This window comes from Eucyclogobius newberryi, unplaced genomic scaffold, assembly GCF_026437365.1.
Source record: "Eucyclogobius newberryi isolate DKJ021-1_F unplaced genomic scaffold, fEucNew1.0.hap1 SCAF_11, whole genome shotgun sequence".
NCBI lineage: Eukaryota > Metazoa > Chordata > Actinopteri > Gobiiformes > Gobiidae > Eucyclogobius > Eucyclogobius newberryi.
This window is the reverse complement of record NW_027315735.1, coordinates 35,958,676-35,983,669: the sequence shown is the minus strand read 5'-3', so window position 1 is coordinate 35,983,669 and position 24,994 is coordinate 35,958,676. Positions and strand designations below refer to the sequence as shown.

At 44.3% G+C, this 24,994-nt stretch overlaps 1 protein-coding gene across 1 annotated transcript in view; it reads left to right on the top strand.

The window, feature by feature from the left end:
- glra1 (glycine receptor, alpha 1) overlaps window positions 1-24,994 on the top strand; it is a 158,704-nt gene that overhangs the window by 76,798 nt on the left and 56,912 nt on the right. The window contains exon 3 of the mRNA XM_072440040.1: window positions 24,288-24,355. Coding sequence (XP_072296141.1) covers window positions 24,288-24,355 — 68 coding nt within the window. The remainder of the gene's footprint in view (window positions 1-24,287; window positions 24,356-24,994) is intronic.

Here is a 24,994-nt window from a genome sequence, read left to right as displayed (position 1 = left end):
CCCATTTTGACCCGGAATATTCCCTTTTCCTCCAGTTTTCCCCGACACAACGCGCCGTCGCCAAGTGCAAGCGTTAATCCCGCGTCCTCTGTGCCGCGGTGTCACGGATCCGCTCCTCTCCCGCGGCCCATTAGCCTCGTAAACTCCACATGCTAACCCTCCGCTAGCCCCCGCCGCCGCCGCTCCCGTCGCCCGTGACTAATGACGGCCTGATTTACACCAGCGCCTGTCGGAGTCCGAAACGAGGGCAGAGGAGCAGACGGCTTTTCTGCACCGTTACGCCGCGATGAGGGGGCTAAAGCTAACGCTACAAGTGGCTCGGAGCTGATGAACGGCGACAATGTTTCTGCGCCGTAAATCGAGGGTCTAATTCCGCGTAAAAGCCGCCGACGCCGCAGTTTCGACCTCTACAAACGCGTTCTGTCATGGATTAGTTCAGTACTTCATATTTGAGGCTGCGCTAATGCTCTGGGACGTGTTTAAATCAGAGGCAATCAGAAGACGCAGTGATTGCCCTGTCGGTCGGGAGCTCGTGGAAACGTGCCTGAGGAGGCGGGACAATGCAACAGGAAACAATCTCAAATTTAAAGATGTGAATTGGAAACTTCCGCTGTCGTTTACGCACATAAATGTAAGAAAAAACATTGAATACACGTTTTTCATCGTGTCATGTTTTCATACGGAAATGAGGCGTTTTGTGTGTGAAAAAACTGCCAAAATCGCACAAGTTTTGGGACGTTTAAATCTGAAATATTGACAGAGCCGGGTTTTAATTTCTTGTTTCATTTTGTCGAATTAAAATCAGTTGTAAACGAGACGGAGGTTTGGCTTCTGGAGTTTATCTTTGTCGTTTAATGTAGCCGTAAACGATAAAAACGTGTTAAAGACTAATTAAATTAAACATTACGACGCTCGTCTGGTCAAAGTGCGATTTTTAAAGAGTTCAGATTTTGCCGATTTAGGGCTAAATCGGCAAAATCTGACTCACTTTCCACTTTCTGAAGTCATTAAAAGCGTCTCTGGTGATGTTTGTGGGAAGAACACTTCGGAAATACATTTGTAGCTTCGTTAATGTTAATTTAATAGCCAAGATCCACTTCACTGTCTTTTCTTCCGCTCTTGTTTTTTAGCATTTATCAAATTTAGAACCTTCTGGAATTTCAATTTAATAGAATTTTTGAGTATTTTCAAACTAATATCCTGAAGTAGTCAAAGCGTCATCTCTGGAAATCACGGAAACTTCCAGAACAGATTTGAACTCAATACTTGAGGCCGACGCCGCCGTTAGCGCATTAGCATGTTTTAATGAGTATTCGCCGTATCGACGACTCGCGGAGGATCGATCTCTACACGACGAGTTTGACCCATCGACATTTATAGCGCCATCAGAGGAGCTAGCATAGCACACGTTAGCGCTGATCGATCTCCCCTGATTGGAGAAGCCGGTCCATGTTTAGTCCTGACTCTGGCACCAGCAGGAGGCCGGTCCATGTTTAGTCCTGACTCTGGCACCAGCAGGAGGCCGGTCCATGTTTAGTCCTGACTCTGGCACCAGCAGGAGGCCTGTCCATGTTTAGTCTTGACTCTGGCACCAGCAGGAGGCCGGTCCATGTTTAGTCCTGACTCTGGCACCAGCAGGAGGCCGGTCCATGTTTAGTCCTGACTCTGGCACCAGCAGGAGGCCGGTCCATGTTTAGTCCTGACTCTGGCACCAGCAGGAGGCCGGTCCATGTTTAGTCCTGACTCTGGCACCAGCAGGAGGCCGGACCATGTTTAGTCCTGCCTCTGGCACCAGCAGGAGGCCGGTCCATGTTTAGTCCTGCCTCTGGCACCAGCAGGAGGCCGGTCCATGTTTAGTCCTGACTCTGGCACCAGCAGGAGGCTGCTCCATGTTTAGTCCTGCCTCTGGCACCAGCAGGAGGCCGGTCCATGTTTAGTCCTGACTCTGGCACCAGCAGGAGGCCGGTCCATGTTTAGTCCTGACTCTGGCACCAGCAGGAGGCCGCTCCATGTTTAGTCCTGCCTCTGGCACCAGCAGGAGGCCGGTCCATGTTTAGTCCTGACTCTGGCACCAGCAGGAGGCCGGTCCATGTTTAGTCCTGACTCTGGCACCAGCAGGAGGCCGGTCCATGTTTAGTCCTGCCTCTGGCACCAGCAGGAGGCCGGTCCATGTTTAGTCCTGACTCTGGCACCAGCAGGAGGCCGGTCCATGTTCAGTCCTGACTCTGGCACCAGCAGGAGGCCGGTCCATGTTCAGTCCTGACTCTGGCACCAGCAGGAGGCCGGTCCATGTTTAGTCCTGACTCTGGCACCAGCAGGAGGCCGGTCCATGTTTAGTCTTGACTCTGGGCACCAGCAGGAGGCCGGTCCTTGTTTAGTCCTGACTCTGGCACCAGCAGGAGGCCGGTCCATGTTTAGTCCTGCCTCTGGCACCAGCAGGAGGTCCGAACACCAAACAGAAACAGTCGGACGTCACATGTCAAAGGAGCTAACGTCCAGAGCGTTCTGGACGTTAGCTCCTTTGACGCGGATTGACTCGCACTAATTGCTTCTATAAAACGGCAAACCAAGCAAAAAAACCCGCCCTCCGTCTCTGACGTCTTCGGTCTTATTCTGCATTTCGCTCACTCCGTTTCTCCGTTAATGACTTTATCGAGCGGCGCCGTGGCGGGTTATCTCGTCTTCACCAGAGCTAAGGCGCTAATTCACCACGAAGCTGCGCGTTTTCTAATCCGCGGATATGAAGCGACCGCGGGGGGCTTCGCGTCGGCGCCGGCCCGAGCGTCTCCCACGACGACGGGCGGGATTTTAGATCGATGTCCGAGTTATGGGCTCAATAAATCATGGGCCGCGATGGAGACGAACGAGCGCGAGACGTAAAAGAAGTCGCACGACAGTGAACCTGATGAAGACGAGCTGAAATAGTAGAAGAAGAAGAAAAATAACAATAGGATTTTGATATAAAAGAACAACTTTAAAGTAAATATAGCATGTATTATTTTAGCCTGTTTGTCTTTTTAAAGGTGAGTTCTCGTTTCACATCCTGTAGAGTCTCGTTAGAGCTCCCTCTGGTGGCCACAATAGGCACAAACCGCAAAAAAGTATTTCAGCCGTTTTTTAGCAACAACCTTGTGATTAGAACAAATACTATGGTCAATTCTGTTTAATTTGTCGACTAAATAAACATTAGAGCTTATTAGAGTTTGTTAGAGCTGTCAGACCTTTAGTGATTTATTTGGTTGATCTTATTTTGTTGGACTTTAGTGCTGTTTTATTTTGAAACTGCATGTATGACGTGTTGTTGCCCGGTAACGCTTTATGACACGACATAGATACGAAGCAGATTCTAGTGCAGATTCTTCTTCTGCGTCGCTTAGAGCCTAGAGCGCCCTCTTGTGGTTGTCATAATATGAATATAACGAATAATATCACATATAAGTCGCGCTGGAGTATAAGTCGCACCCCGGCCAAAAGTATGAAAAAATGTGCCACTTATAATCTGGACAATACGGTACTTTAGTGGAGATATGAATGTGGTATTTATATTTGACTTGAGTAGAAGTGTGTGTTTTTAGCTGTGTAAATATGAATACCGTATTTTCCGGAGTATAAGTCGCACCGGCCACAAAATGCATTATAGAGAAGAAAAAAACATATATGAGTCGCACTGGAGTATGAAATTCAAGTGTGAAAATAACAAATAATATCACATATAAGTAATATATAAGTAATATTAGTATATAAGTATAAATATAAGTATAAGTCGCACCCACGGCCAAAACTGAAAAAAGGTGTGACTAATACTGTAAATGTTTATTAATCATGAAAAAACAAATCATTAACATTAAATGATGAGTTTGTTTGTCAGTGATTCATAAATATCTATAAATGCTTTGTATCTATGACTTATTATAAAGCGACACCAAAGTTATTGTTACATTATTAATATAATTTAGATGATTAAGCGGTCAGTGACATATTAACCACCCAAAATGTTTATTAGGCAATTTTCTTTCTATTTTTTTTTTTTTATTCAGATTTTTGGACTTTATTTGGACCACGGCAAATAAAGAAAAAGTCCATTTATTTTGGCTTTTTTCTTACAATAATGACATTTATTTGAGTTTTATTGTCTTTTTGGTGCATTTAGGGCCGGATCATAGAGACAGTTGTGAAGGAACGTCTTTTAATCGATTGATTGATTGATTGATTGATTGATTGATTGATTTAATTGATTTCAAAGCTTGTGTCCATCAGCTGGAACACGTTTATTTCACAGATTAAGTTTCACGACTATAAGTTAATTATAAAAATCTCTTAATAACTAAGTTCTCGGCCCATTTGTCTCTGTTGTGTACTTTGTTGTGTACTTTGTTGTGCACTTTGTTGTGTACTTTGTTGTGTACTTTGTTGTGTACTTTGTTGTGTACTTTGTTGTGCACTCTGTTGTGTACTTTGTTGTGTACTTTGTTGTGTACTTTGTTGTGCACTCTGTTGTGTACTTTGTTGTGTACTTTGTTGTGTACTTTGTTTGAACGCTGTAAATTAATGATGAGTTTGTGCTGCAGAAACTAATGAGCTTTAATGAAACAACTTTGCAGACGAGAGTAGCAAGAAAACGAGTGATTCTTTGCTTTCTTTTGCATCTTGTACAATATATTTTATTTTGAAAAGCTCTAGCCTTAATATATATTTATTTATTTTTCATTCATTTATTTATGATTTATTTATTTTTCCTTTATTTATGATTTTTTTTTTATGATTTATCTATTTTTCCTTTATTTATAATAGATTTTTCCCCTGTTATTCATGATTTATTTATTCTTCCTTTATTTATTATTTATTTATCTTTCCTTTACCTATGATTGATTTATTTTTCCTTTATTTGTTATTTTTTTCTTTATTTATCATTTATTTTTTCATAAATGAATGAATGAATTTATTTATTTTCTAACCTTTCTTTTACAAGGGTCACCCAGGGCAACCTAGGCAACCTCTATATATATATATATATATATATATATATATATATATATATATATATATACATACATTAAAGCTGTGGCTTGACTTGTCATGAAATATCAAGCTAAACAAACTTTCCCAATCACTCAAAAAACCTTCAAAAGTGCGTAATTTTCCAAGTTTTATGGTTTAAATCTAATATTCAGTAAAAAACAAACATCTTTTAGACAGAAATATTTGTAAAGTGGTGGATTTACATCTGCAGCAAATTATGGAACGATCTTGACAAAGAAATCAAAGGATCAAGAACAATGACCTCATTTAAGAGCGACCTGGCGTTTAAACCCTCGCCCACGACACGCGGCGCCCGATCCTACGGCGCGTGTCCATCGCCGTGTCCATCGCCGTGTCCATCGCCGTGTCCATCGCCGTGTCCATCGCCGTGTCCATCGCCGTGTCCATCGCCGTGTCCATCGCCGTGTCCTCGGGCGATACGCGTCTCTCTACGACGCACAACCGTTTGTCCCCGTCGAGCTCCTCCCACTCAAACCGGGGCGCTCCAGGCTGCGCCAACGACAAAGACGAACACCCGAAAGTGCAATGACGAGCGGATAATATCTCATTCTGAACTGGATTTAATGAAGCTTCAAGTCAAAAGATGAATCGAAATTTAGTCTAGTTTATGTCCTGAATATGGTCTTTTTTGTGGCCTTTTAAAATGATGAGAACATTGTAATATATGTAATGTATGTGAGGAAACTATGGGGGAAGATGTTTCCTGCAGCATCCGTCATGTCCTTGACTCCACTCATCCGTCTTTTCTGCTGAATGTCGCTGCGCAAGCGACTCTAGCTTAATGTAGTTGTGGAAAAGGTTTGAATCTGTTTGAGTCGCATCTCGTGGTGATGTCTGGAGGGCCTCAGTCGGGGGCCCCGCACAGGGAGCCTACTGGAGCTTTCGGTTTTAGCTCTTGTAGTTCAGGAAAATGCCCTTCACACTAAACTGTGCGTCGTAAAAGTAGAGAACGCCATGTTGTTGGATGAGAACCATGTGGATGCAGCTGTTTCTCAGTCATGAGTCAACTTTAGAGAAGAATATGTGTTCTAACCCTTGTGAGAACGCCTGAACTGTTAGGAGAACGCCTGAACTGTCAGGAGAACGCCTTAACTGTCAGGAGAACGCCTGAACTGTCAGGAGAACGCCAGACTTCATAAAAACCCTGCAGCTGGTCAGACTTGATTTTTTAAAAAACTACAGCTGCTCATACTTGATAAAATCCTGCAGCTGGTCGGATTGGATTAAAAAAACATGCAGCTGTCCATACTTTATTTAAAAAAAAACATGCAGCTGTAAAATTTACAGCTGCTCATACTTAATACAACCCTGCAGGTGTACAGACTTCATAAAACCATGCAGCTGACCAGGCTTTATTTTTAAAGACCATGCCGCTGATCATACTTTTTTAAAACCGTGCAGCTATTCATACTTTATAAAAAAACATGCAGTTGTTCATACTTTATGAAAAAACATGCAGCTGATCATACTTGATAAAATCATGCAGCTGATTAAACTTCATAAAAACCCTGCAGCTAATCAGACTTTACAAAACCCTGCAGCTGCTCAGACTTGATAAAAACCCTGCAGCTGATCTCTGTTTTATGGTTTCTTCATTTGGAACACGACTTTTGCCGTAAATGAAGTGAATATTCGTCTGATAAATGTTCCGTCCGGAGCGTTTTGACTTCTCTGAGTGCGTCGCTCATCGCTCGGGCACGACGGGGGTGGGGCTCGGGCACGAAGGGGGGGGCTCGGGCACGACGGGGGGGGGCTCAGGCTCGACGGGGGGGGGGGCTCGGGCACGACGGGGGGGGGGCTCGGGCACGACGGGGGGGCTCGACGGGGGGGGGCTCGGGCATGACGGGGGGGCTCGGGCTGGACAGGGGGGTCTCTAATGCGATGCAAAGTGTGCTTCGTCCCCTGGAGCTGAAGGCGTCGCCCCCTGGAGCTGAAGGCGCCGCCCCCTGGGGCTGAAGGCGTCGCCCCCTGGAGCTGAGAGCGTCGCCCCCTGGAGCTGAAGGCGTCGCCCCCTGGAGCTGAAGGGCGTCGCCCCCTGGAGCTGAGAGCGTCGCCCCCTGGAGCTGAAGGCGTCGCCCCCTGGTGCTGAAGGCGTCGCCCCCTGGAGCTGAAGGGCGTCGCCCCCTGGAGCTGAAGGCGTCGCCCCCTGGAGCTGAGGGCGTCGCCCCCTGGAGCTGAGGGCGTCGCCCCCTGGTGCTGAAGACGCCGCGCCCTGGAGTTGAAGGCGTCGCCCCCTGGAGCTGAAGGCGTCGCCCCCTGGAGCTGAAGGGCGTCGCCCCCTGGAGCTGAAGGCGTCGCCCCCTGGAGCTGAAGGCGTCGCCCCCTGGAGCTGAAGGCGTCGCCCCCTGGAGCTGAAGGCGTCGCCCCCTGGAGCTGAAGGGCGTCGCCCCCTGGAGCTGAAGGGCGTCGCCCCCTGGAGCTGAAGGCGTCGCCCCCTGGAGCTGAAGGCGTCGCCCCCTGGAGCTGAAGGGCGTCGCCCCCTGGAGCTGAAGGCGTCGCCCCCTGGAGCTGAAGGGCGTCGCCCCCTGGAGCTGAAGGCGTCGCCCCCTGGAGCTGAAGGCGTCGCCCCCTGGAGCTGAAGGCGTCGCCCCCTGGAGCTGAAGGGCGTCGCCCCCTGGAGCTGAAGGCGTCGCCCCCTGGAGCTGAAGGCGTCGCCCCCTGGAGCTGAAGGCGTCGCCCCCTGGAGCTGAAGGGCGTCGCCCCCTGGAGCTGAGAGCGTCGCCCCCTGGAGCTGAAGGCGTCGCCCCCTGGTGCTGAAGGCGTCGCCCCCTGGAGCTGAAGGGCGTCGCCCCCTGGAGCTGAAGGCGTCGCCCCCTGGAGCTGAGGGCGTCGCCCCCTGGAGCTGAGGGCGTCGCCCCCTGGTGCTGAAGACGCCGCCCCCTGGAGCTGAAGGGCGTCGCCCCCTGGAGCTGAAGGGCGTCGCCCCCTGGAGCTGAAGGCGTCGCCCCCTGGAGCTGAAGGCGTCGCCCCCTGGAGCTGAAGGCGTCGCCCCCTGGAGCTGAAGGCGTCGCCCCCTGGAGCTGAAGGGCGTCGCCCCCTGGAGCTGAAGGGCGTCGCCCCCTGGAGCTGAAGGCTCTGGACGCTCGACCTCAGATTTCCGTTTCAGAAACTTTGTGCCAAAACGCGCTCGTCTTTTGTCTTTTGATGAAATGTTCGTTATCGCCGCGTCTCGCCGCCGCGTCGGGAGATTTATGACGCTTTTAAGTCGCCCGGGAAACAGTCGTCGTGGTGTTCTTGGATGTTTATGCAGCGACGCCGGGAACGATTGATCACCTCCGACTTCCTCCACAGAACGAAGAAGCGACAGGAAAACTTATGAGATGTTTTTCGAGCTTTTCCTCAGTGAAAAATGTATATTTCCTTTGAGAAAATGACGAGAATTTTGAATATTTTACGTGGACGTTGCGGCTGCTCAGCTTAAATGTGTTTATTAGGCCTAGTTTCAGTTGATTCACTCTATTTTAGTTCTGAAATGTGTATCTAACTAAAAGTACTATTGTATGGCTGGAGTACTGCGTCCAGATCTAACAGTAAAAGTATAAAGTACACATCTCAAAGTATAAAGTACACATCTCAAAAGTATAAAGTACACATCTCAAAAGTATAAAGTACACATCTCAAAAGTATAAAGTACACATCTCAAAGTATAAAATACACATCTCAAAAGTATAAAGTACACATCTCAAAAGTATAAAGTACACATCTCAAAGTATAAAATACACATCTCAAAAGTATAAAGTACACATCTCAAAAGTATAAAGTACACATCTCAAAGTATAAAATACACATCTCAAAGTATAAAGTACACATCTCAAAAGTATAAAGTACACATCTCAAAAGTATAAAGTACACATCTCAAAAGTATAAAGTACACATCTCAAAGTATAAAATACACATCTCAAAAGTATAAAGTACACATCTCAAAAGTATAAAGTACACATCTCAAAAGTATAAAGTACACATCTCAAAGTATAAAGTACACATCTCAAAAGTATAAAGTACACATCTCAAAAGTATAAAGTACACATCTCAAAGTATAAGGTACACATCTCAAAAGTATAAAGTACACATCTCAAAAGTATAAAGTACGCATCTCAAAAGTATAAAGTACACATCTCAAAGTATAAAGTACACATCTCAAAAGTATAAAGTACACATCTCAAAAGTATAAAGTACACATCTCAAAGTATAAAGTACACATCTCAAAAGTATAAAGTACACATCTCAAAAGTATAAAGTACACATCTCAAAAGTATAAAGTACACATCTCAAAAGTATAAAGTACACATCTCAAAGTATAAAGTACACATCTCAAAGTATAAAGTACACATCTCAAAAGTATAAAGTACACATCTCAAAAGTATAAAGTACACATCTCAAAGTATAAAGTACACATCTCAAAGTATAAAGTACACATCTCAAAAGTATAAAGTACACATCTCAAAAGTATAAAGTACACATCTCAAAAGTATAAAGTACACATCTCAAAGTATAAAATACACATCTCAAAAGTATAAAGTACACATCTCAAAAGTATAAAGTACACATCTCAAAAGTATAAAGTACACATCTCAAAGTATAAAGTACACATCTCAAAAGTATAAAGTACACATCTCAAAAGTATAAAGTACACATCTCAAAGTATAAAGTACACATCTCAAAAGTATAAAGTACACATCTCAAAAGTATGAAGTACGCATCTCAAAAGTATAAAGTACACATCTCAAAGTATAAAGTACACATCTCAAAAGTATAAAGTACACATCTCAAAAGTATAAAGTACACATCTCAAAGTATAAAGTACACATCTCAAAAGTATAAAGTGCACATCTCAAAAGTATAAAGTACACATCTCAAAAGTATAAAGTACACATCTCAAAAGTATAAAGTACACATCTCAAAGTATAAAGTACACATCTCAAAAGTATAAAGTACACATCTCAAAAGTATAAAGTACACATCTCAAAGTATAAAGTACACATCTCAAAAGTATAAAGTACACATCTCAAAAGTATAAAGTACACATCTCAAAAGTATAAAGTACACATCTCAAAAGTATAAAGTACACATGGATAGATGGAACAGTTTAAGGCTGAATTCAGTTGTTTTGAGCTCCGGCCAATCACAGCAGCCGATGCAGTGTTGTTCTGTTTGTAGTATAAAAGTACCTGGAGTACCTGTCTCCATTACAATACAAATGTGTACTTTGTGTACTTTTGAGGGCCCAGAAGGTAAACGCAGATGTGGGCGGAGTCAGCCGGGTCAGTTCTGAGCTCGTTAGAAAGTCAATCATTTTGTGTTTGGAGCTCGGCCAATGACAACACAGGATTTGATCCGAGCACGTGAGAGGAGGGGGGAGGGGGAGGGGGAAGGAGCGAGGGAGAGGGAGGGAGGGGGATCATTTTTCCGTTTGGCTCAGATTTTTTGCAGTTCTGTTTTCTGTTTCCTACTTCCTGTTTCCTACTTCCTGTTTCCTACTTTCTGTTTCCTTTTGCTGAAAAAGAAAATATGGACATTTCAGACGAATGTATAAAGTTATGTTGTGTTGTAATAATATTGGGAAGATAAAGGTGTTAGCACCACTTTCCTTTCCCAAAAAGTCTCTGATAAAACAGTTTCTGTAGTAGTAGTAGTAGTAGTAGTAGTAGTAGTAGTAGTAGTAGTAGTAGTAGTAGTAGTAGTAGTAGTAGTAGTAGTAGTAGTAGTAGCAGTAGTAGTAGTAGTTGTAGTAGTAGCTACTACTGCTACTGCTACTGCTACTACTAGTACTACTACTGCTACTGCTACTGCTACTACTACTACTACTACAGCAGTAGCAGTAGCATCAGTAGCAGTAGTAGCAATAGTAGGAGTAGTAGTAGTAGTAGCAGTAGTAGCAGTAGTAGCAGTAGCAGTAGCAGTAGTAGTAGTAGGAGTAGTAGTAGCAGTAGTAGTAGTAGTAGCAGTAGTAGTAGCAGTAGCAGTAGCAGTAGCAGTAGCAGTAGTAGTAGTAGCAGTAGTAGTAGCAGTAGTAGTAACAGTAGTAGTAGCAGTAGTAGTAGTAGTAGCAGTAGTAGTAACAGTAGTAGTAGCAGTAGTAGTAGTAGTAGCAGTAGTAGTAGCAGTAGCAGTAGCAGTAGCAGTAGCAGTAGTAGTAGTAGCAGTAGTAGTAGCAGTAGTAGTAACAGTAGTAGTAGCAGTAGTAGTAGTAGTAGTAGCAGTAGTTCTCGGGCGTGTCCTTGAGTAAACGGGGGGCGTGTCCTTGAATAAACGGGGGGCGTGTCCTTGAGTAAACGCGCCGGCGAAAAGACGATACGTTTGACCACAACCGTTGAATGTACCAGTTTGGTCCTGTCTTGGTTTGGTCTGGTCCGGTCTGGTCTGGTCTGGTTTGGTCCGGTCTAGTTTGGTCCGGTCTCGGTCTGGTTTGGTCTGGTCTCAATCTGATCTGGTTTGGTCTGGTCTGGTCTGATCTGGTCCAGTCTGGTTCGGTCTGGTTTGGTCCGGTCTCGGTCTGGTCTGGTCTGGTCCTGTCTGGTTTGGTCTGGTCTGGTCCGGTCTGGTTTGGTCCGGTCTCGGTCTGGTTTGGTCTGGTCTCAATCTGATCTGGTTTGGTTTAGTCTGGTTTGATCTGGTTTGGTCTGGTCCGGTCTGGTCCGGTCTCGGTCTGGTTTGGTCTGGTCTGGTCTCAATCTGATCTGGTTTGGTTTAGTCTGGTTTGATCTGGTCTGGTCTGGTCCGGTCTGGTTTGGTCTGGTTTGGTCTGGTCCGGTTCGGTATTGGTCTGCTCTGGTCCGGTCTCGGTCTCGGTCTGGTCTGGTTTGGTCTAGTCTGGTCTGGTCCGGTTTGGTCCGGTCCGGTCTGGTCTTGGTCCTTTCCCGTGTTGGGCCTGACTTTAGAGTGTCTTTATGTTCCGTCTCCTCCGGCTCGTGCTTCACATGAAATGAACTCGTCCTCGTCGTCGTGGACGACAGCGCGCTAACCCACTCAGCCACAAATCGTTAAAAAGCGATTACGGTGGTTTTCCCGCCTCTGTCTCTGTCGCTCTGATCCTCCAAACACAACGTCCAACAGGAGACAAACTAGAAACAAACCAGAGACAAACCAGAAACAAACCAGAGACGAACCAGAAACAAACCAGAGACAAACCAGAGACAAACCAGAGACAAACCAGGTCCAGACCAGGACTAAACCAGGACTAAACCAGGTCCAAACCAGGACTAAACCAGGACTAAACCAGGACTAAACCAGGACTAAACCAGGACTAAACCAGGTCCAAACCAGGACTAAACCAGGACTAAACCAGGTCCAAACCAGGACTAAACCAGGACTAAACCAGGTCCAAACCAGGACTAAACCAGGACTAAACCAGGACTAAACCAGGTCCAAACCAGGACTAAACCAGGACTACACCAGGTCCAAACCAGGTGTAAACCAGGTCTAAACCAGGACTAAACCAGGACTACACCAGGTCCAAACCAGGTGTAAACCAGGTCTAAACCAGGTCTAAACCAGGACTAAACCAGGTCCAAACCAGGACTAAACCAGGACTAAACGGGACTAAACCTGGACTAAACCAGGTCCAAACCAGGACTAAACCGGGACTAAACCGGGACTAAACCTGGACTAAACCAGGTCCAAACCAGGACTAAACCGGGACTAAACCGGGACTAAACCTGGACTAAACCAGGTCTAAAACCAGGACTAAACCAGGTCTAAACCTGGACTAAACCAGGTCTAAAACCAGGACTAAACCAGGTCTAAAACCAGGACTAAACCTGGTCTAAACCAGGTCTAAACTAGGCAGATTTTGAAGTATTTTATCTGTTTTTCTTTTATAAAGTAAAGTTTTGAGGTAAATCTTAAAGTACTTCTTGGATCATGTGTTTGAAGCGTAAAAGGTGTGATTTATAATTCATGCTGCGTTTAGACTCAAGGCTCAGGAAACATCAAATATTCAGCAGCCATTTACTCCAGCACTGTTTAGTACTACTACTACTACTACTACTACTACTACTACTACTACTACTACTACTACTACTACTACTACTACTACTACTACTACTACTACTACTACTGCTGCCACTGCCACTGCTACTACTACTCCTACTACTACTACTACTACTAATACTACTACTACCCCTACCCCTACCACTACCACTATCACTACTACTACTACTACTACTACTACTACTACTACTACTACTACTACTACTAGTTTATTACTAAACTAAGGAGACTAAAGAGGTAAATAAACTAAACTAAGATAAGATATAATAAGACAAGACAAGGGGAAATGTGGTTGTTCCACTGCAGTAGAAACAGGAGGAAGTTTCAAAAACACACTCTTAATAGAAGAAAACTCTTATGAACAAAAACTCCTCTCCTCTCTTAATATGGAATGGAGGGGGGAAATAAAATAGATAAATAAAAATAAAAAGATAAAGATAAAAAATTAGATAATAATGATAAAATAATGATAATAGAATAAAATAAAATAAAGTAAAAATAGCTTGCACAAGACTAGGTAATACTATTAGCAGGTAAGTAAACCGAATAAAAACTAAATAGAACAACAATTATTTACAGGTATTGCACATGGTTGATTCAGTATTGCACATGAATATGATGGTATTGCACATGGTTACATCAGTATTGCACATGGTTACATCAGTATTGCACATGGTTACATCAGTATTGCACATGGTTACATCAGTATTGCACATGGTTACATCAGTATAGCACATGGTTACATCAGTATTGCACATGGTTACATCAGTATTGCACATGGTTACATCAGTATTGCACATGGTTACATCAGTATTGCACATGGTTACATCAGTATTGCACATGGTTACATCAGTATAGCACATGGTTACATCAGTATAGCACATGGTTACATCAGTATAGCACATGGTTACATCAGTATTGCACAGGGTTACATCAGTATTGCACATGGTTACATCAGTATTGCACATGGTTACATCAGTATAGCACATGGTTACATCAGTATTGCACAGGGTTACATCAGTATTGCACATGGTTACATCAGTATTGCACATGGTTACATCAGTATTGCACATGGTTACATCAGTATAGCACATGGTTACATCAGTATTGCACATGGTTACATCAGTATAGCACATGGTTACATCAGTATTGCACATGGTTACATCAGTATAGCACATGGTTACATCAGTATAGCACATGGTTACATCAGTATTGCACATGGTTACATCAGTATTGCACATGTTCAGGACAGTGTTTGTTAGAGTCTGACAGCAGCAGAAGGACAGACTGTGAAACGTCTCCTTCACACAGCGAGGGTGGATCAGTCACTGAAGCTGCTCTCCAGAGCGGACAGTGTCCTGCAGGGGACAGAGTGTCCTGCAGGGGACAGAGTGTCCTGCAGGGGACAGAGTGTACGGAGTGTCCTGCAGGGGACAGAGTGTCCTGCAGGGGACAGAGTGTCCTGCAGGGGGCGGCACTCATGGTCCAGCAGAGATGTGAGTTTAGCCAGGACCCTTCTGTCCCCACCTCCTGCACGAGTCCAGGGGACAGCCCAGGACGGAGCTTTGTCCAGCTTCTTCCTCCCTCTCTGTGATGCTGCTGCTCCAGCATCACTGCTCCAGCATCACAGGAGACTGAAGAGGTAAATAAACTAAACCAAGACTAAAGAGGTAAATAAACTAAACTAAGGAGACTGAAGAGGTAAATAAACTAAACCAAGACTAAAGAGGTAAATAAACTAAACTAAGGAGACTAAAGAGGTAAATAAGCTAAACTAAGGAGACTAAAGAGGTAACTAAGCTAAACTAAGGAGACTAAAGAGGTAAATAAGCTAAACTAAGGAGACTAAAGAGGTAACTAAGCTAAACTAAGGAGACTAAAGAGGTAACTAAGCTAAACTAAGGAGACTAAAGAGGTAAATAAGCTAAACTAAGGAGACTAAAGAGGTAACTAAGCTAAACTAAGGAGACTAAAGAGGGAACTAAGCTAAACTAAGGAGACTAAAGAGGTAACTAAGCTAAACTAAGGAGACTAAAGAGGTAAATAAACTAAACTAAGGAGACTAAAGAGGTAAATAAACTAAACTAAGGAGACTAAAGAGGTAAATAAGCTAAACTAAGGAGACTAAAGAGGTAAATAAGCTAAACTAAGGAGACTAAAGAGGTAAATAAACTAAACTAAGGAGACTAAAGAGATAAATAAGCTAAACTAAGGAGACTAAAGAGGTAAATAAACTAAACTAAGGAGACTAAAGAGATAAATAAGCTAAACTAAGGAGACTAAAGAGGTAAATAAGTTAAACTAAGGAGACTAAAGAGGTAAATAAGCTAAACTAAGGAGACTAAAGAGGTAAATAAGCTAAACTAAGGAGACTAAAGAGGTAAATAAGCTAAACTAAGGAGACTAAAGAGGTAAATAAACTAAACTAAGGAGACTAAAGAGGTAAATAAGCTAAACTAAGGAGACTAAAGAGGTAAATAAGCTAAACTAAGGAGACTAAAGAGGTAAATAAGCTAAACTAAGGAGACTAAAGAGGTAAATAAACTAAACTAAGGAGACTAAAGAGATAAATAAGCTAAACTAAGGAGACTAAAGAGGTAACTAAGCTAAACTAAGGAGACTAAAGAGGTAAATAAGCTAAACTAAGGAGACTAAAGAGGTAAATAAACTAAACTAAGGAGACTAAAGAGATAAATAAGCTAAACTAAGGAGACTAAAGAGGTAAATAAGTTAAACTAAGGAGACTAAAGAGGTAAATAAACTAAACTAAGGAGACTAAAGAGGTAAATAAGTTAAACTAAGGAGACTAAAGAGGTAAATGAGCTAAACTAAGGAGACTAAACAGGTAAATAAGCTAAACTAAGGAGACTAAAGAGGTAAATAAACTAAACTAAGGAGACTAAAGAGGTAAATAAGTTAAACTAAGGAGACTAAAGAGATAAATAAGCTAAACTAAGGAGACTAAAGAGGTAACTAAGCTAAACTAAGGAGACTAAAGAGGTAAATAAGCTAAACTAAGGAGACTAAAGAGGTAAATAAACTAAACTAAGGAGACTAAAGAGATAAATAAGCTAAACTAAGGAGACTAAAGAGATAAATAAGCTAAACTAAGGAGACTAAAGAGGTAAATAAACTAAACTAAGGAGACTAAAGAGATAAATGAGCTAAACTAAGGAGACTAAAGAGGTAAATAAGTTAAACTAAGGAGACTAAAGAGGTAAATAAGCTAAACTAAGGAGACTAAAGAGGTAAATAAGCTAAACTAAGGAGACTAAAGAGGTAAATAAGCTAAACTAAGGAGACTAAAGAGGTAAATAAACTAAACTAAGGAGACTAAAGAGATAAATAAGCTAAACTAAGGAGACTAAAGAGGTAAATAAACTAAACTAAGGAGACTAAAGAGGTAAATAAACTAAACTAAGGAAACTAAAGAGATAAATGAGCTAAACTAAGGAGACTAAAGAGGTAAATAAGCTAAACTAAGGAGACTAAAGAGGTAAATAAGCTAAACTAAGGAGACTAAAGAGGTAAATAAGCTAAACTAAGGAGACTAAAGAGGTAAATAAGCTAAACTAAGGAGACTAAAGAGGTAAACAAACTAAACTAAGGAGACTAAAGAGGTCAAACGTTCTTTCTGGGATGCATCTTGCGTCTGTTTGAGTTTATTCACGTGTCTCTAACGTCCAGCTGATTCTAGCGCAGAGAAAACCTTCATTTGTTCTTTTTATAGCTCTGTTTCTGCTCTAATGTGCACTCTGTACCTCACATTTACATTATTTATCATAATCCATGTCCAGTGGAGAGAGCATGTGTTTGTTTATCCAGGTCGTCTGTTCTGTAGCTTCGGCATGTTTATTTAGAGAAAGCTTCTGTAGTTTGTTTGAGTCCAGCTTTGGTCATATTTACGCCGTAAAGTGACGTATGACGGGTTTTTACCATGTTCTAGTTTTGACTTTATTTGTTGTATTTGTACCTGTTGTACATATAAATGATAGTTTTCAGCCAGTTGAGCAGGTATTTGTGGAGAAAACATTGAAAAATCTGTAGAAAAAGGACAGGAAGTGACATCACACCATCATTCCAGTCAAAGTTTATGCAGAATTTACGCAAAGAAACAACTTTTTTGACGCTCTAAACATTAATTCAACAAAATAAAGTCGCTTTCATATATTTTTATTTGTCGGATAAATAAACGGTGACATTAGATGAGTTTTGGCCCAGTGGTTGCTGGGTAATTTCCTACTATGATGTCATCAATTACAAACAGGAAGTGACATTATAAACCTAAAAATGTGCTATTCTGTGAGAAGATTTTTTATCATCTTTAGCAAAATTTTAAATATATAAAACTTTACTGTATTTTAGTTCATGAGTCGTCCGACCTGTAGGGGGCGCTTTACCGTTTTGAGTTCACTAAAATATATCAACAAAAATGGGATAAAGTAGATAAAAAAAAATAGTTAAATTCTCGTTTCTTTTACGTTTGACTCTGTTGTTCTGTTTTAAGTCAATTGACATTTTTTCTGCTGCTCGAAAATGAAAAACAAAAGAAAAACTTGCTCTTTGTTTATACTTTTTTCACATCCGACGCTCGGCATAATCACGTCGAATGAACTCTTGTAATTAACAAAACGCTGGTCTTGTTGTTTCGCGCGGCTGCTAAACGCCGAACCCTCGTCTGCACTTTTTGTTGCAGAGTTGCATTCTGGGAGCTGGCACTGCAAATGAACACTGAAGTTTATGATCGACTCCATTATTACCTGTTCTCTTAACGAACGGAGCAATAACAAACTCTTTTAATGTTTCCGCGGTGTATTTTCGATCGCACGTGATTCATAGTAAACGATTATTACGCTCGCATAATCTATAACGTTATCGTCCACGTCTGTAATAAAGAGAACGAGCGACTCGACGGGCGCGTTTCAACGCCTTTTCTCCGCTCGTCTGTGAACAATACACAATAAACACATCTGCGTCGCGCGCTGTCAGGGCCGGTCTCCGTGGTAACGCTCCAAACCTGCTCCGACCAGGTTAAAGAGCATCTGTCAGGTTTTTAGGATGTTCTAATGTTGACTTTAATTGATGTATTTATACCCGTTGTTCATATTAATTATAGTTTTACACCCATCCAGCAGGTATTTGTGTAGAAAACCTTTAAAAATCTGTAGAATTGGACAGGAAGTGACATCACACCAGGGACAGGAAGTGACATCACACCAGGGACAGGAAGTGACATCACACCAGGGACACTCATTCCAGTCAAAGTTTATGAAGAATTTACACAATGAAACAACTTTTTTGACTCTTTAAACATTAACTCAACAAAATAAAGTCGCTCTCATATATTTTTATTTGGCAAATAAAACAAATGGTGAAATTAGATGAGTTTTGGCCCAGTGTTTGCTGGGTAATTTCCTAGTGCGATGTCATCAATTACAAACAGGAAGTGAAATTGTAAACCTGTAAAATGTGCTATTCTGTGATAACATTTTGAGCAAAATTCAAATTATATTTATCATAAATGCATTTTAGTTCAATGAGTCGTCCGACCTGTAGGAGGCGCTTTAAATCCCCGAAGAAGACGACTCTTTGACCAATCAGAGACGAGCGCATCAGAGAAACGAGGAAATGCACAAGCGTCGACGCACATTCTAGAGGCGGGAAACACGAGGAAATGCTGAATGTCATTTTTAAGATACTTGCTGAACATTTGGCCCGTGAATATTGTGCGTATATCGAGCGTAAGTGATACAGCTTCGCTTTGGCAGGTCTTTTTACAATCCAGTCGCATTTGTTCGATACTGAAACTATCAATTAAGACATTTAAAGACACATTTCTGTTGAATTGGCAATTGAAAAATCTGGAAAGTATCGAGAACTTCCTTCGCCAAACTCTAAAGTGCTAAAGTGTAAAGCTAAATCCCGTCGCTCATGTACGAGTATATACCCCGGTCGTACGTTTCGTTATTCTCTTTGCGCCCACGTTTCCCGCGCGTCTTCGAAGGCGTCGCGGGCACACGGCGGCCGAGGCGGAGTCCGAACGGGACTTCGCTCGGGCCCCGTGATCCCAATGTGTGTGTACGAGCTGCTAATACACGCATCGTGTCCTCGTGCAAAGCGAGACTGAGGAGGACGACTGCGAGCGCGCGAAGGACACTTTAATATCGCGTCGCATTAAACGCCGACAGTATTTCATCTGCTCCGACGCGAAAAAAGAGACGCACTTTACCAAACGGGATCAGATTGTGTGCGTGTTTTAAAGCCGTACGTGTTTCATCGTCATTCTGAAACGGTGAAACGTTGCAAGTTTAGCCGTGTCTGGACTTCGATTTGATCAAACCTTTTGTGTTATTGTTTTAATGTCATAAAAATGAACTCATGACGCGCGTTTCTTGACGATTTGTTCAAGTTCTTTTGACTTTGCAGCTTCTACAACACAACGACAAACAAAATAACGACAAACGAAACAAACATGTATGTAAGAAACGGCTAAATAACAGAGAAAATTGATCTAAAATCTGGAAGAGTTTTAGAGTTTAGAGAAAACAGAAGAGTTGATCCAGGATCCGTTGTTTCCTTGAGCATTATTAACATCATACCTCCTTTTTTAAGTGCAATTACGCTATAAATACTTTATTATTCACATTAGCAGCAAAATAACAAGATTATAACGCCAAGGATTTTACAGATCCAAAGGTATCCAGTGTAAAAACAAGGTAAATCCATGAATGTGTCACATGAGCACTGGAATAACACTGAAAACGACACATTTTAATGGAGATTATTTCATTTCTAATCGTCCAAATTATTTGAAACGGCAACAGTCAAACATCTGCCGTGTTTACGCTCTGGAAACTGCTTGTTTTTGATAAGATCGAGATCGTTCGATGGGAAGAAAAACATTGTGATTCATGTTCTTGTCGCGTTGCCCGGCCTTCACTGAGCGTAAACACCTTTTGGCGTGATGCACAAGGCACCCGCGCGGTGACGGCGAGCGTAAACGTTTGCCAGAGCTTTTCCCGCCTAAACCCCGTGTAGTTTTATCAGCGTTGCGCGGCTCGTCTTTGTCGCTTCAGACAGGAGCGGCTCAGGCTCTGAAAACTCCTACGAGGATCCGCGCTGTCGTTGAAATCCCCGCTTCAAAGCGATGCCCGTCTGAAAAGGCGGCGGGGGGCGGGACTCGCGCCGTCTAAGTCTCAGAAATGGAAAAGAAGCGAAATCCCGGTGAAAAGCGGCGACTTAAAAGCGGCAGTTTGTTTTAGGCTGACGCTTTAGGCCAACGAAGGCCTCCGAAGTCTTTTACCGAGGATTTAGGCCAGAGAAATGTGAACAGAGGAATGACAGGTAATGATGTCGTGGGGATGGCAAGGTCGCAATGTAATCGTAAGAACCAACAAAATAATCATATTTGAAGCCGCCTAATATTTGCTTTCTTCTTTGTCGTTACTGTTCATGATTTCAATGTATGGAACGCTAACTGAAAACCAATGCTAGCTGCCGTGTGAATAAAGTTCAAATAAACCGACTGTATGAGTTATTTTAGTTTTTTCCACAAATATCTCCAGTTTCAGACTCTGAAATGCAGCAGAATAAATTGTGTGTTTCATTGCGAGGTCATGGCCCGTCCACACACAGCGATGCGTTCACTGTCCTGAGCTAAGCGTCGGCTTCTAATGCCCCGAGGGAGCGAGGAACTCTTGTCCTCTTTTTGTTCTCGTTTAGTACCGGTTTAGACCCGGTTTAGCCCTGACCTCGTCCTTGTATCTCGTCATATTCTAACTGTTTACGTTTCAGAACCTAAACAGCACGACTACGTTGCTCATTTCCAAAGCGTATTCATTGTCCTTGAAACGCTGGAATAAATTGCGTGTTTTGTTGTGAAGTCGTGACCGGTTCACTGTCCCGAGCGGGAGCGTCTACTTCAGATGACCAGAGGGAACAAAAAGCATAGTCCTGGTTTGGTCTTGAATAAGATCTTGTTTAGCCCTAGTTTAGACCTGTTTTAGTCCTGGTTTATCCCTGGTTTAGTTTTGGCTTTGCCCTGGTTTAGTCCTGGTTTGGTCCTGATTTAGTCCTCGTTTAGCCCTGGTTTAGCCCTGGTTTAGTCTTGGTTTAACCCTGGTTTAGCCCTGTTCTAGCCATGGTTTAGCCTTGGTCTAGCCTTGGTTTAGCCCTAGTTTAGCCCTGGTTTAGACCTAGTTTAGCCCTGGTTTAGACCTGGTTTAGCCCTGGTTCAAACCCTGGTTTAGCTCTGGTTTAGCTCTGGTTTAGCCTTGGTCTAGCCCTTGTTCCTTGTCATATTCTAATCATTTACATGGCTAAATCTAAATGGCACAGCTCGGTTTCTTTTGTCCAGAAAAGCTGTGGACAGAATTGCCTGCCACGTTGCGAGGTCGCGGCCCGAGCGTGCGCACAGCGTTCACTGTCCCGAGCGCGCGCACAGCGTTCACTGTCCCGAGCGCGCGCACAGCGTTCACTGTCCCGAGCGCGCGCACAGCGTTCACTGTCCCGAGCTAAACCCAGCGTCTAATTCAACGGCCCGAGGGAGCGAGCGGCTGAAACAGGGTCTGGATTACAGTGATGGCCAATTACACGGCTGTCACGGAGAAGAGCCGGGAGTGGTGCGGAGGGAGGCGGGGTCGGCAGGGGGAGGGTCGACAGGGGAAGGATCGGCAGAGGGACAATCGGCAAGGGAACGATCTACAGGGGAAGGATCGACAGGGGAAGGATCGGCAGGGGAAGGATCGACAGGGAAAGGATCGACAGGGAAAGGATCGGCAGAGTAATGGGTCGACAGGGGGAAGGATCGACAGGGGAACGATCAACAGGGGAAGGATCGACAGGGGAAGGATCGGCAGGGGAATGGTTGACAGGGGCAGGATCGGCAGAGGGAGGGTCGACAGGGAAAGGATCAGCAGGAAGAGTGGTGCAGCATGTGGAGTCAGAGTGTGAGGGGCTGAGATAATGATCAGCCTCACTCTGGATGGACTTCACAGAAACAAAGAGAATGTGTCAGCGGCCGGCGCCAGAGTCTCACTCTAAAACCTACAACTCTGAGGGTAAAAATGTCCTCAGACGTGGACTGTAACAGCCACGTCAAACCATCAACATCAGCAGCTTTTTGCCAACTAAAAAACATCGACAAAAATCAAAAGTGTAGTGTCAAAACAAGACTTGACCATGAATTTGTCTCCAGTTGATTAGACTGTAACGGCCTCCTGCTGGTGCCCAGAGTCAGGACTAAACATGGACCGGCCTCCTGCTGGTGCCAGAGTCAGGACTAAACATGGACCGGCCTCCTGCTGGTGCCAGAGTCAGGACTAAACATGGACCGGCCTCCTGCTGGTGCCAGAGTCAGGACTAAACATGGACCGGCCTCCTGCTGGTGCCCAGAGTCAGGACTAAACATGGACCGGCCTCCTGCTGGTGCCCAGAGTCAGGACTAAACATGGACCGGCCTCCTGCTGGTGCCAGAGTCAGGACTAAACATGGACCGGCCTCCTGCTGGTGCCAGAGTCAGGACTAAACATGGACCGGCCTCCTGCTGGTGCCAGAGTCAGGACTAAACATGGACCGGCCTCCTGCTGGTGCCAGAGTCAGGACTAAACATGGACCGGCCTCCTGCTGGTGCCAGAGTCAGGACTAAACATGGACCGGCCTCCTGCTGGTGCCAGAGTCAGGACTAAACATGGACCGGCCTCCTGCTGGTGCCAGAGTCAGGACTAAACATGGACCGGCCTCCTGCTGGTGCCAGAGTCAGGACTAAACATGGACCGGCCTCCTGCTGGTGCCAGAGTCAGGACTAAAATTCAATATTTTAGTCTTTGCAGCTTTGCTTTTTTAATGTGTGACTTGCACTTCTTTTGTCTAAGCCAAATGTAGAAAGTCTCTTTTGTCTGTCTTTTGGTCATTTTGGTTACTGTCCCACTTATTTACAGAATGTCCCACTTTATCATTGATCCCACATGAATCCATACTAAGAATCAGAATCAGAATAGTTTTTATTGCCATCTGTCATGAACAAAATTCACAGATATAGAAACTTGATATGTATATAATAAAATATAAAATATAAAGTTATGCAGTGCAATAGAAGTGACAGTGAGTGAAGCTGCTTAGGCCGTGTTCATGAGTCCAACGGCAGAGGGAAAGACACTGATCTTATGGAGGGAGGTTCTGGTCCGGATGGACCGTAGCCTCCTGCCTGAGGGGAGAGGCCTCCTGCCTGAGGGGAGTGGCCTCCTGCCTGAGGGGAGTGGCCTCCTGCCTGAGGGGAGTGGCCTCCTGCCATGTCCAGGGTGAGAAGGGTCGGCTGTGATCCGACCTGCTCGTCCCAGAGTCCTGCAGATGTTCAGGTCCTGCAGAGATGGAAGTCTGCAGCCGATCACCTTCTCAGCAGAGGGCGCTGTAGTCTCTGTTTGTCCCTGGCTGTGGCTCCAGCGTACCACACGGTGATGGAGGAGGTGATGGAGGAGGTGATGGAGGAGGTGATGGAGGAGGTGAGGATGGACTCAATGATGGCCGTGTAGATCTGCACCATCATCTCCGCTGTAGATTACTGTGTGAATAGTAATAGTTTAGGAATCGTGTAAAAAGATATTTCCACTGAAACATCATAATTTTTAACAGAACTCGAGGCTTTTTCAGACGTCTAATGTGTCGACTCTTCACTTATGATTCCAACTGACAAAAGCCACAAACCTCCTGGTGACAATGCCGTTTTTATCCACGAGCTTAAACGTCCTGAGCAGGTCTCTCTTCTTCTGCCCGAGAGCTTCGTCCCATCCGCATATTTCACACCGACATCGTTTCTCGCCGTAGAATAGTTCCTGATTCTTCTGTTTGCTTGTGATTGGAATCCGTCCTCTCGGCGATGGCAGAACGAGCTGACGTTTGGTTCCACGTTCGGACTGTCGCCGGCTCATACGACAACGCGCAGCTAAGCAACACATTCCGATCAGTTTGGTCACGCGCAGGAAGTGCTATTTTCAGTAGTTTTACCGTAGTCGGGCGTGTACCTGGATCGTTGCACCCGCGTTTACTTGAAACCTTCCGTGTTCGTTCTTTTAAACCGTGAATAGGTCTGTTCACGAAGCACACGCCGCGACGATCGCTGTTTCGCTAACTTGGCTAACGTTCTTTTTTTCATTCTAGAAGCGACTCGGCTCTTTGGCCCCAAACCGTGAGCGTCTCCGCCTCGTTTCCTCGTTGTCCCGCCTGACTCTGTCTCTCTTCTCTCGTGTGTCCCTTGTCCTTAGGTCCTCCCGTGAACGTCACCTGCAACATCTTCATCAACAGCTTCGGCTCCATCGCGGAGACCACCATGGTGAGTCCCCCATCGCTTGATTGTTCCCGATTCCTTCCCTCCAGTGAAGACCAGATGTTTCCCGTGTTCACGCTTGTGTGCTTCATGTTCTGCGTTATTTGTAAAGTTATGGACCTTTAAACGTTTACTTTGGCTCCTCGTGTTGTAGAACTTAACACACATGTGCCATTCCCTCATCTGGATTTGTGTGGTGAAGCTCCACCTACTGGCAGCAGAGGGAATTCACACTGGGAAATGAACAAAAGCTAGCTTGCCCCGACATGCGAATGTAAGCGCGCAGTTGTAATGGTAGTGATTTGAGTCAGAAATGCTCAGAACAGATTTTTATACGGATATATATTGTAGGGCCGGGACATGTCTCTGATGGTCCACGCCCTAAGCGGACCCTCATCTTCAGGTCTCAGAAGGGTTTGTTGGACCAGGACACGTCTCTGATGGTCCACAGCCCTAAGCGGACCCTCATCTTCAGGTCTCAGAAGGGTTTGTTGGACCAGGACACGTCTCTGATGGTCCACAGCCCTAAGCGGACCCTCATCTTCAGGTCTCAGAGGGGTTTGTAGGACTGGGACACGTCTCTGATGGTCCACAGCCCTAAGCGGACCCTCATCTTCAGGTCTCAGAAGGGTTTGTTGGACCAGG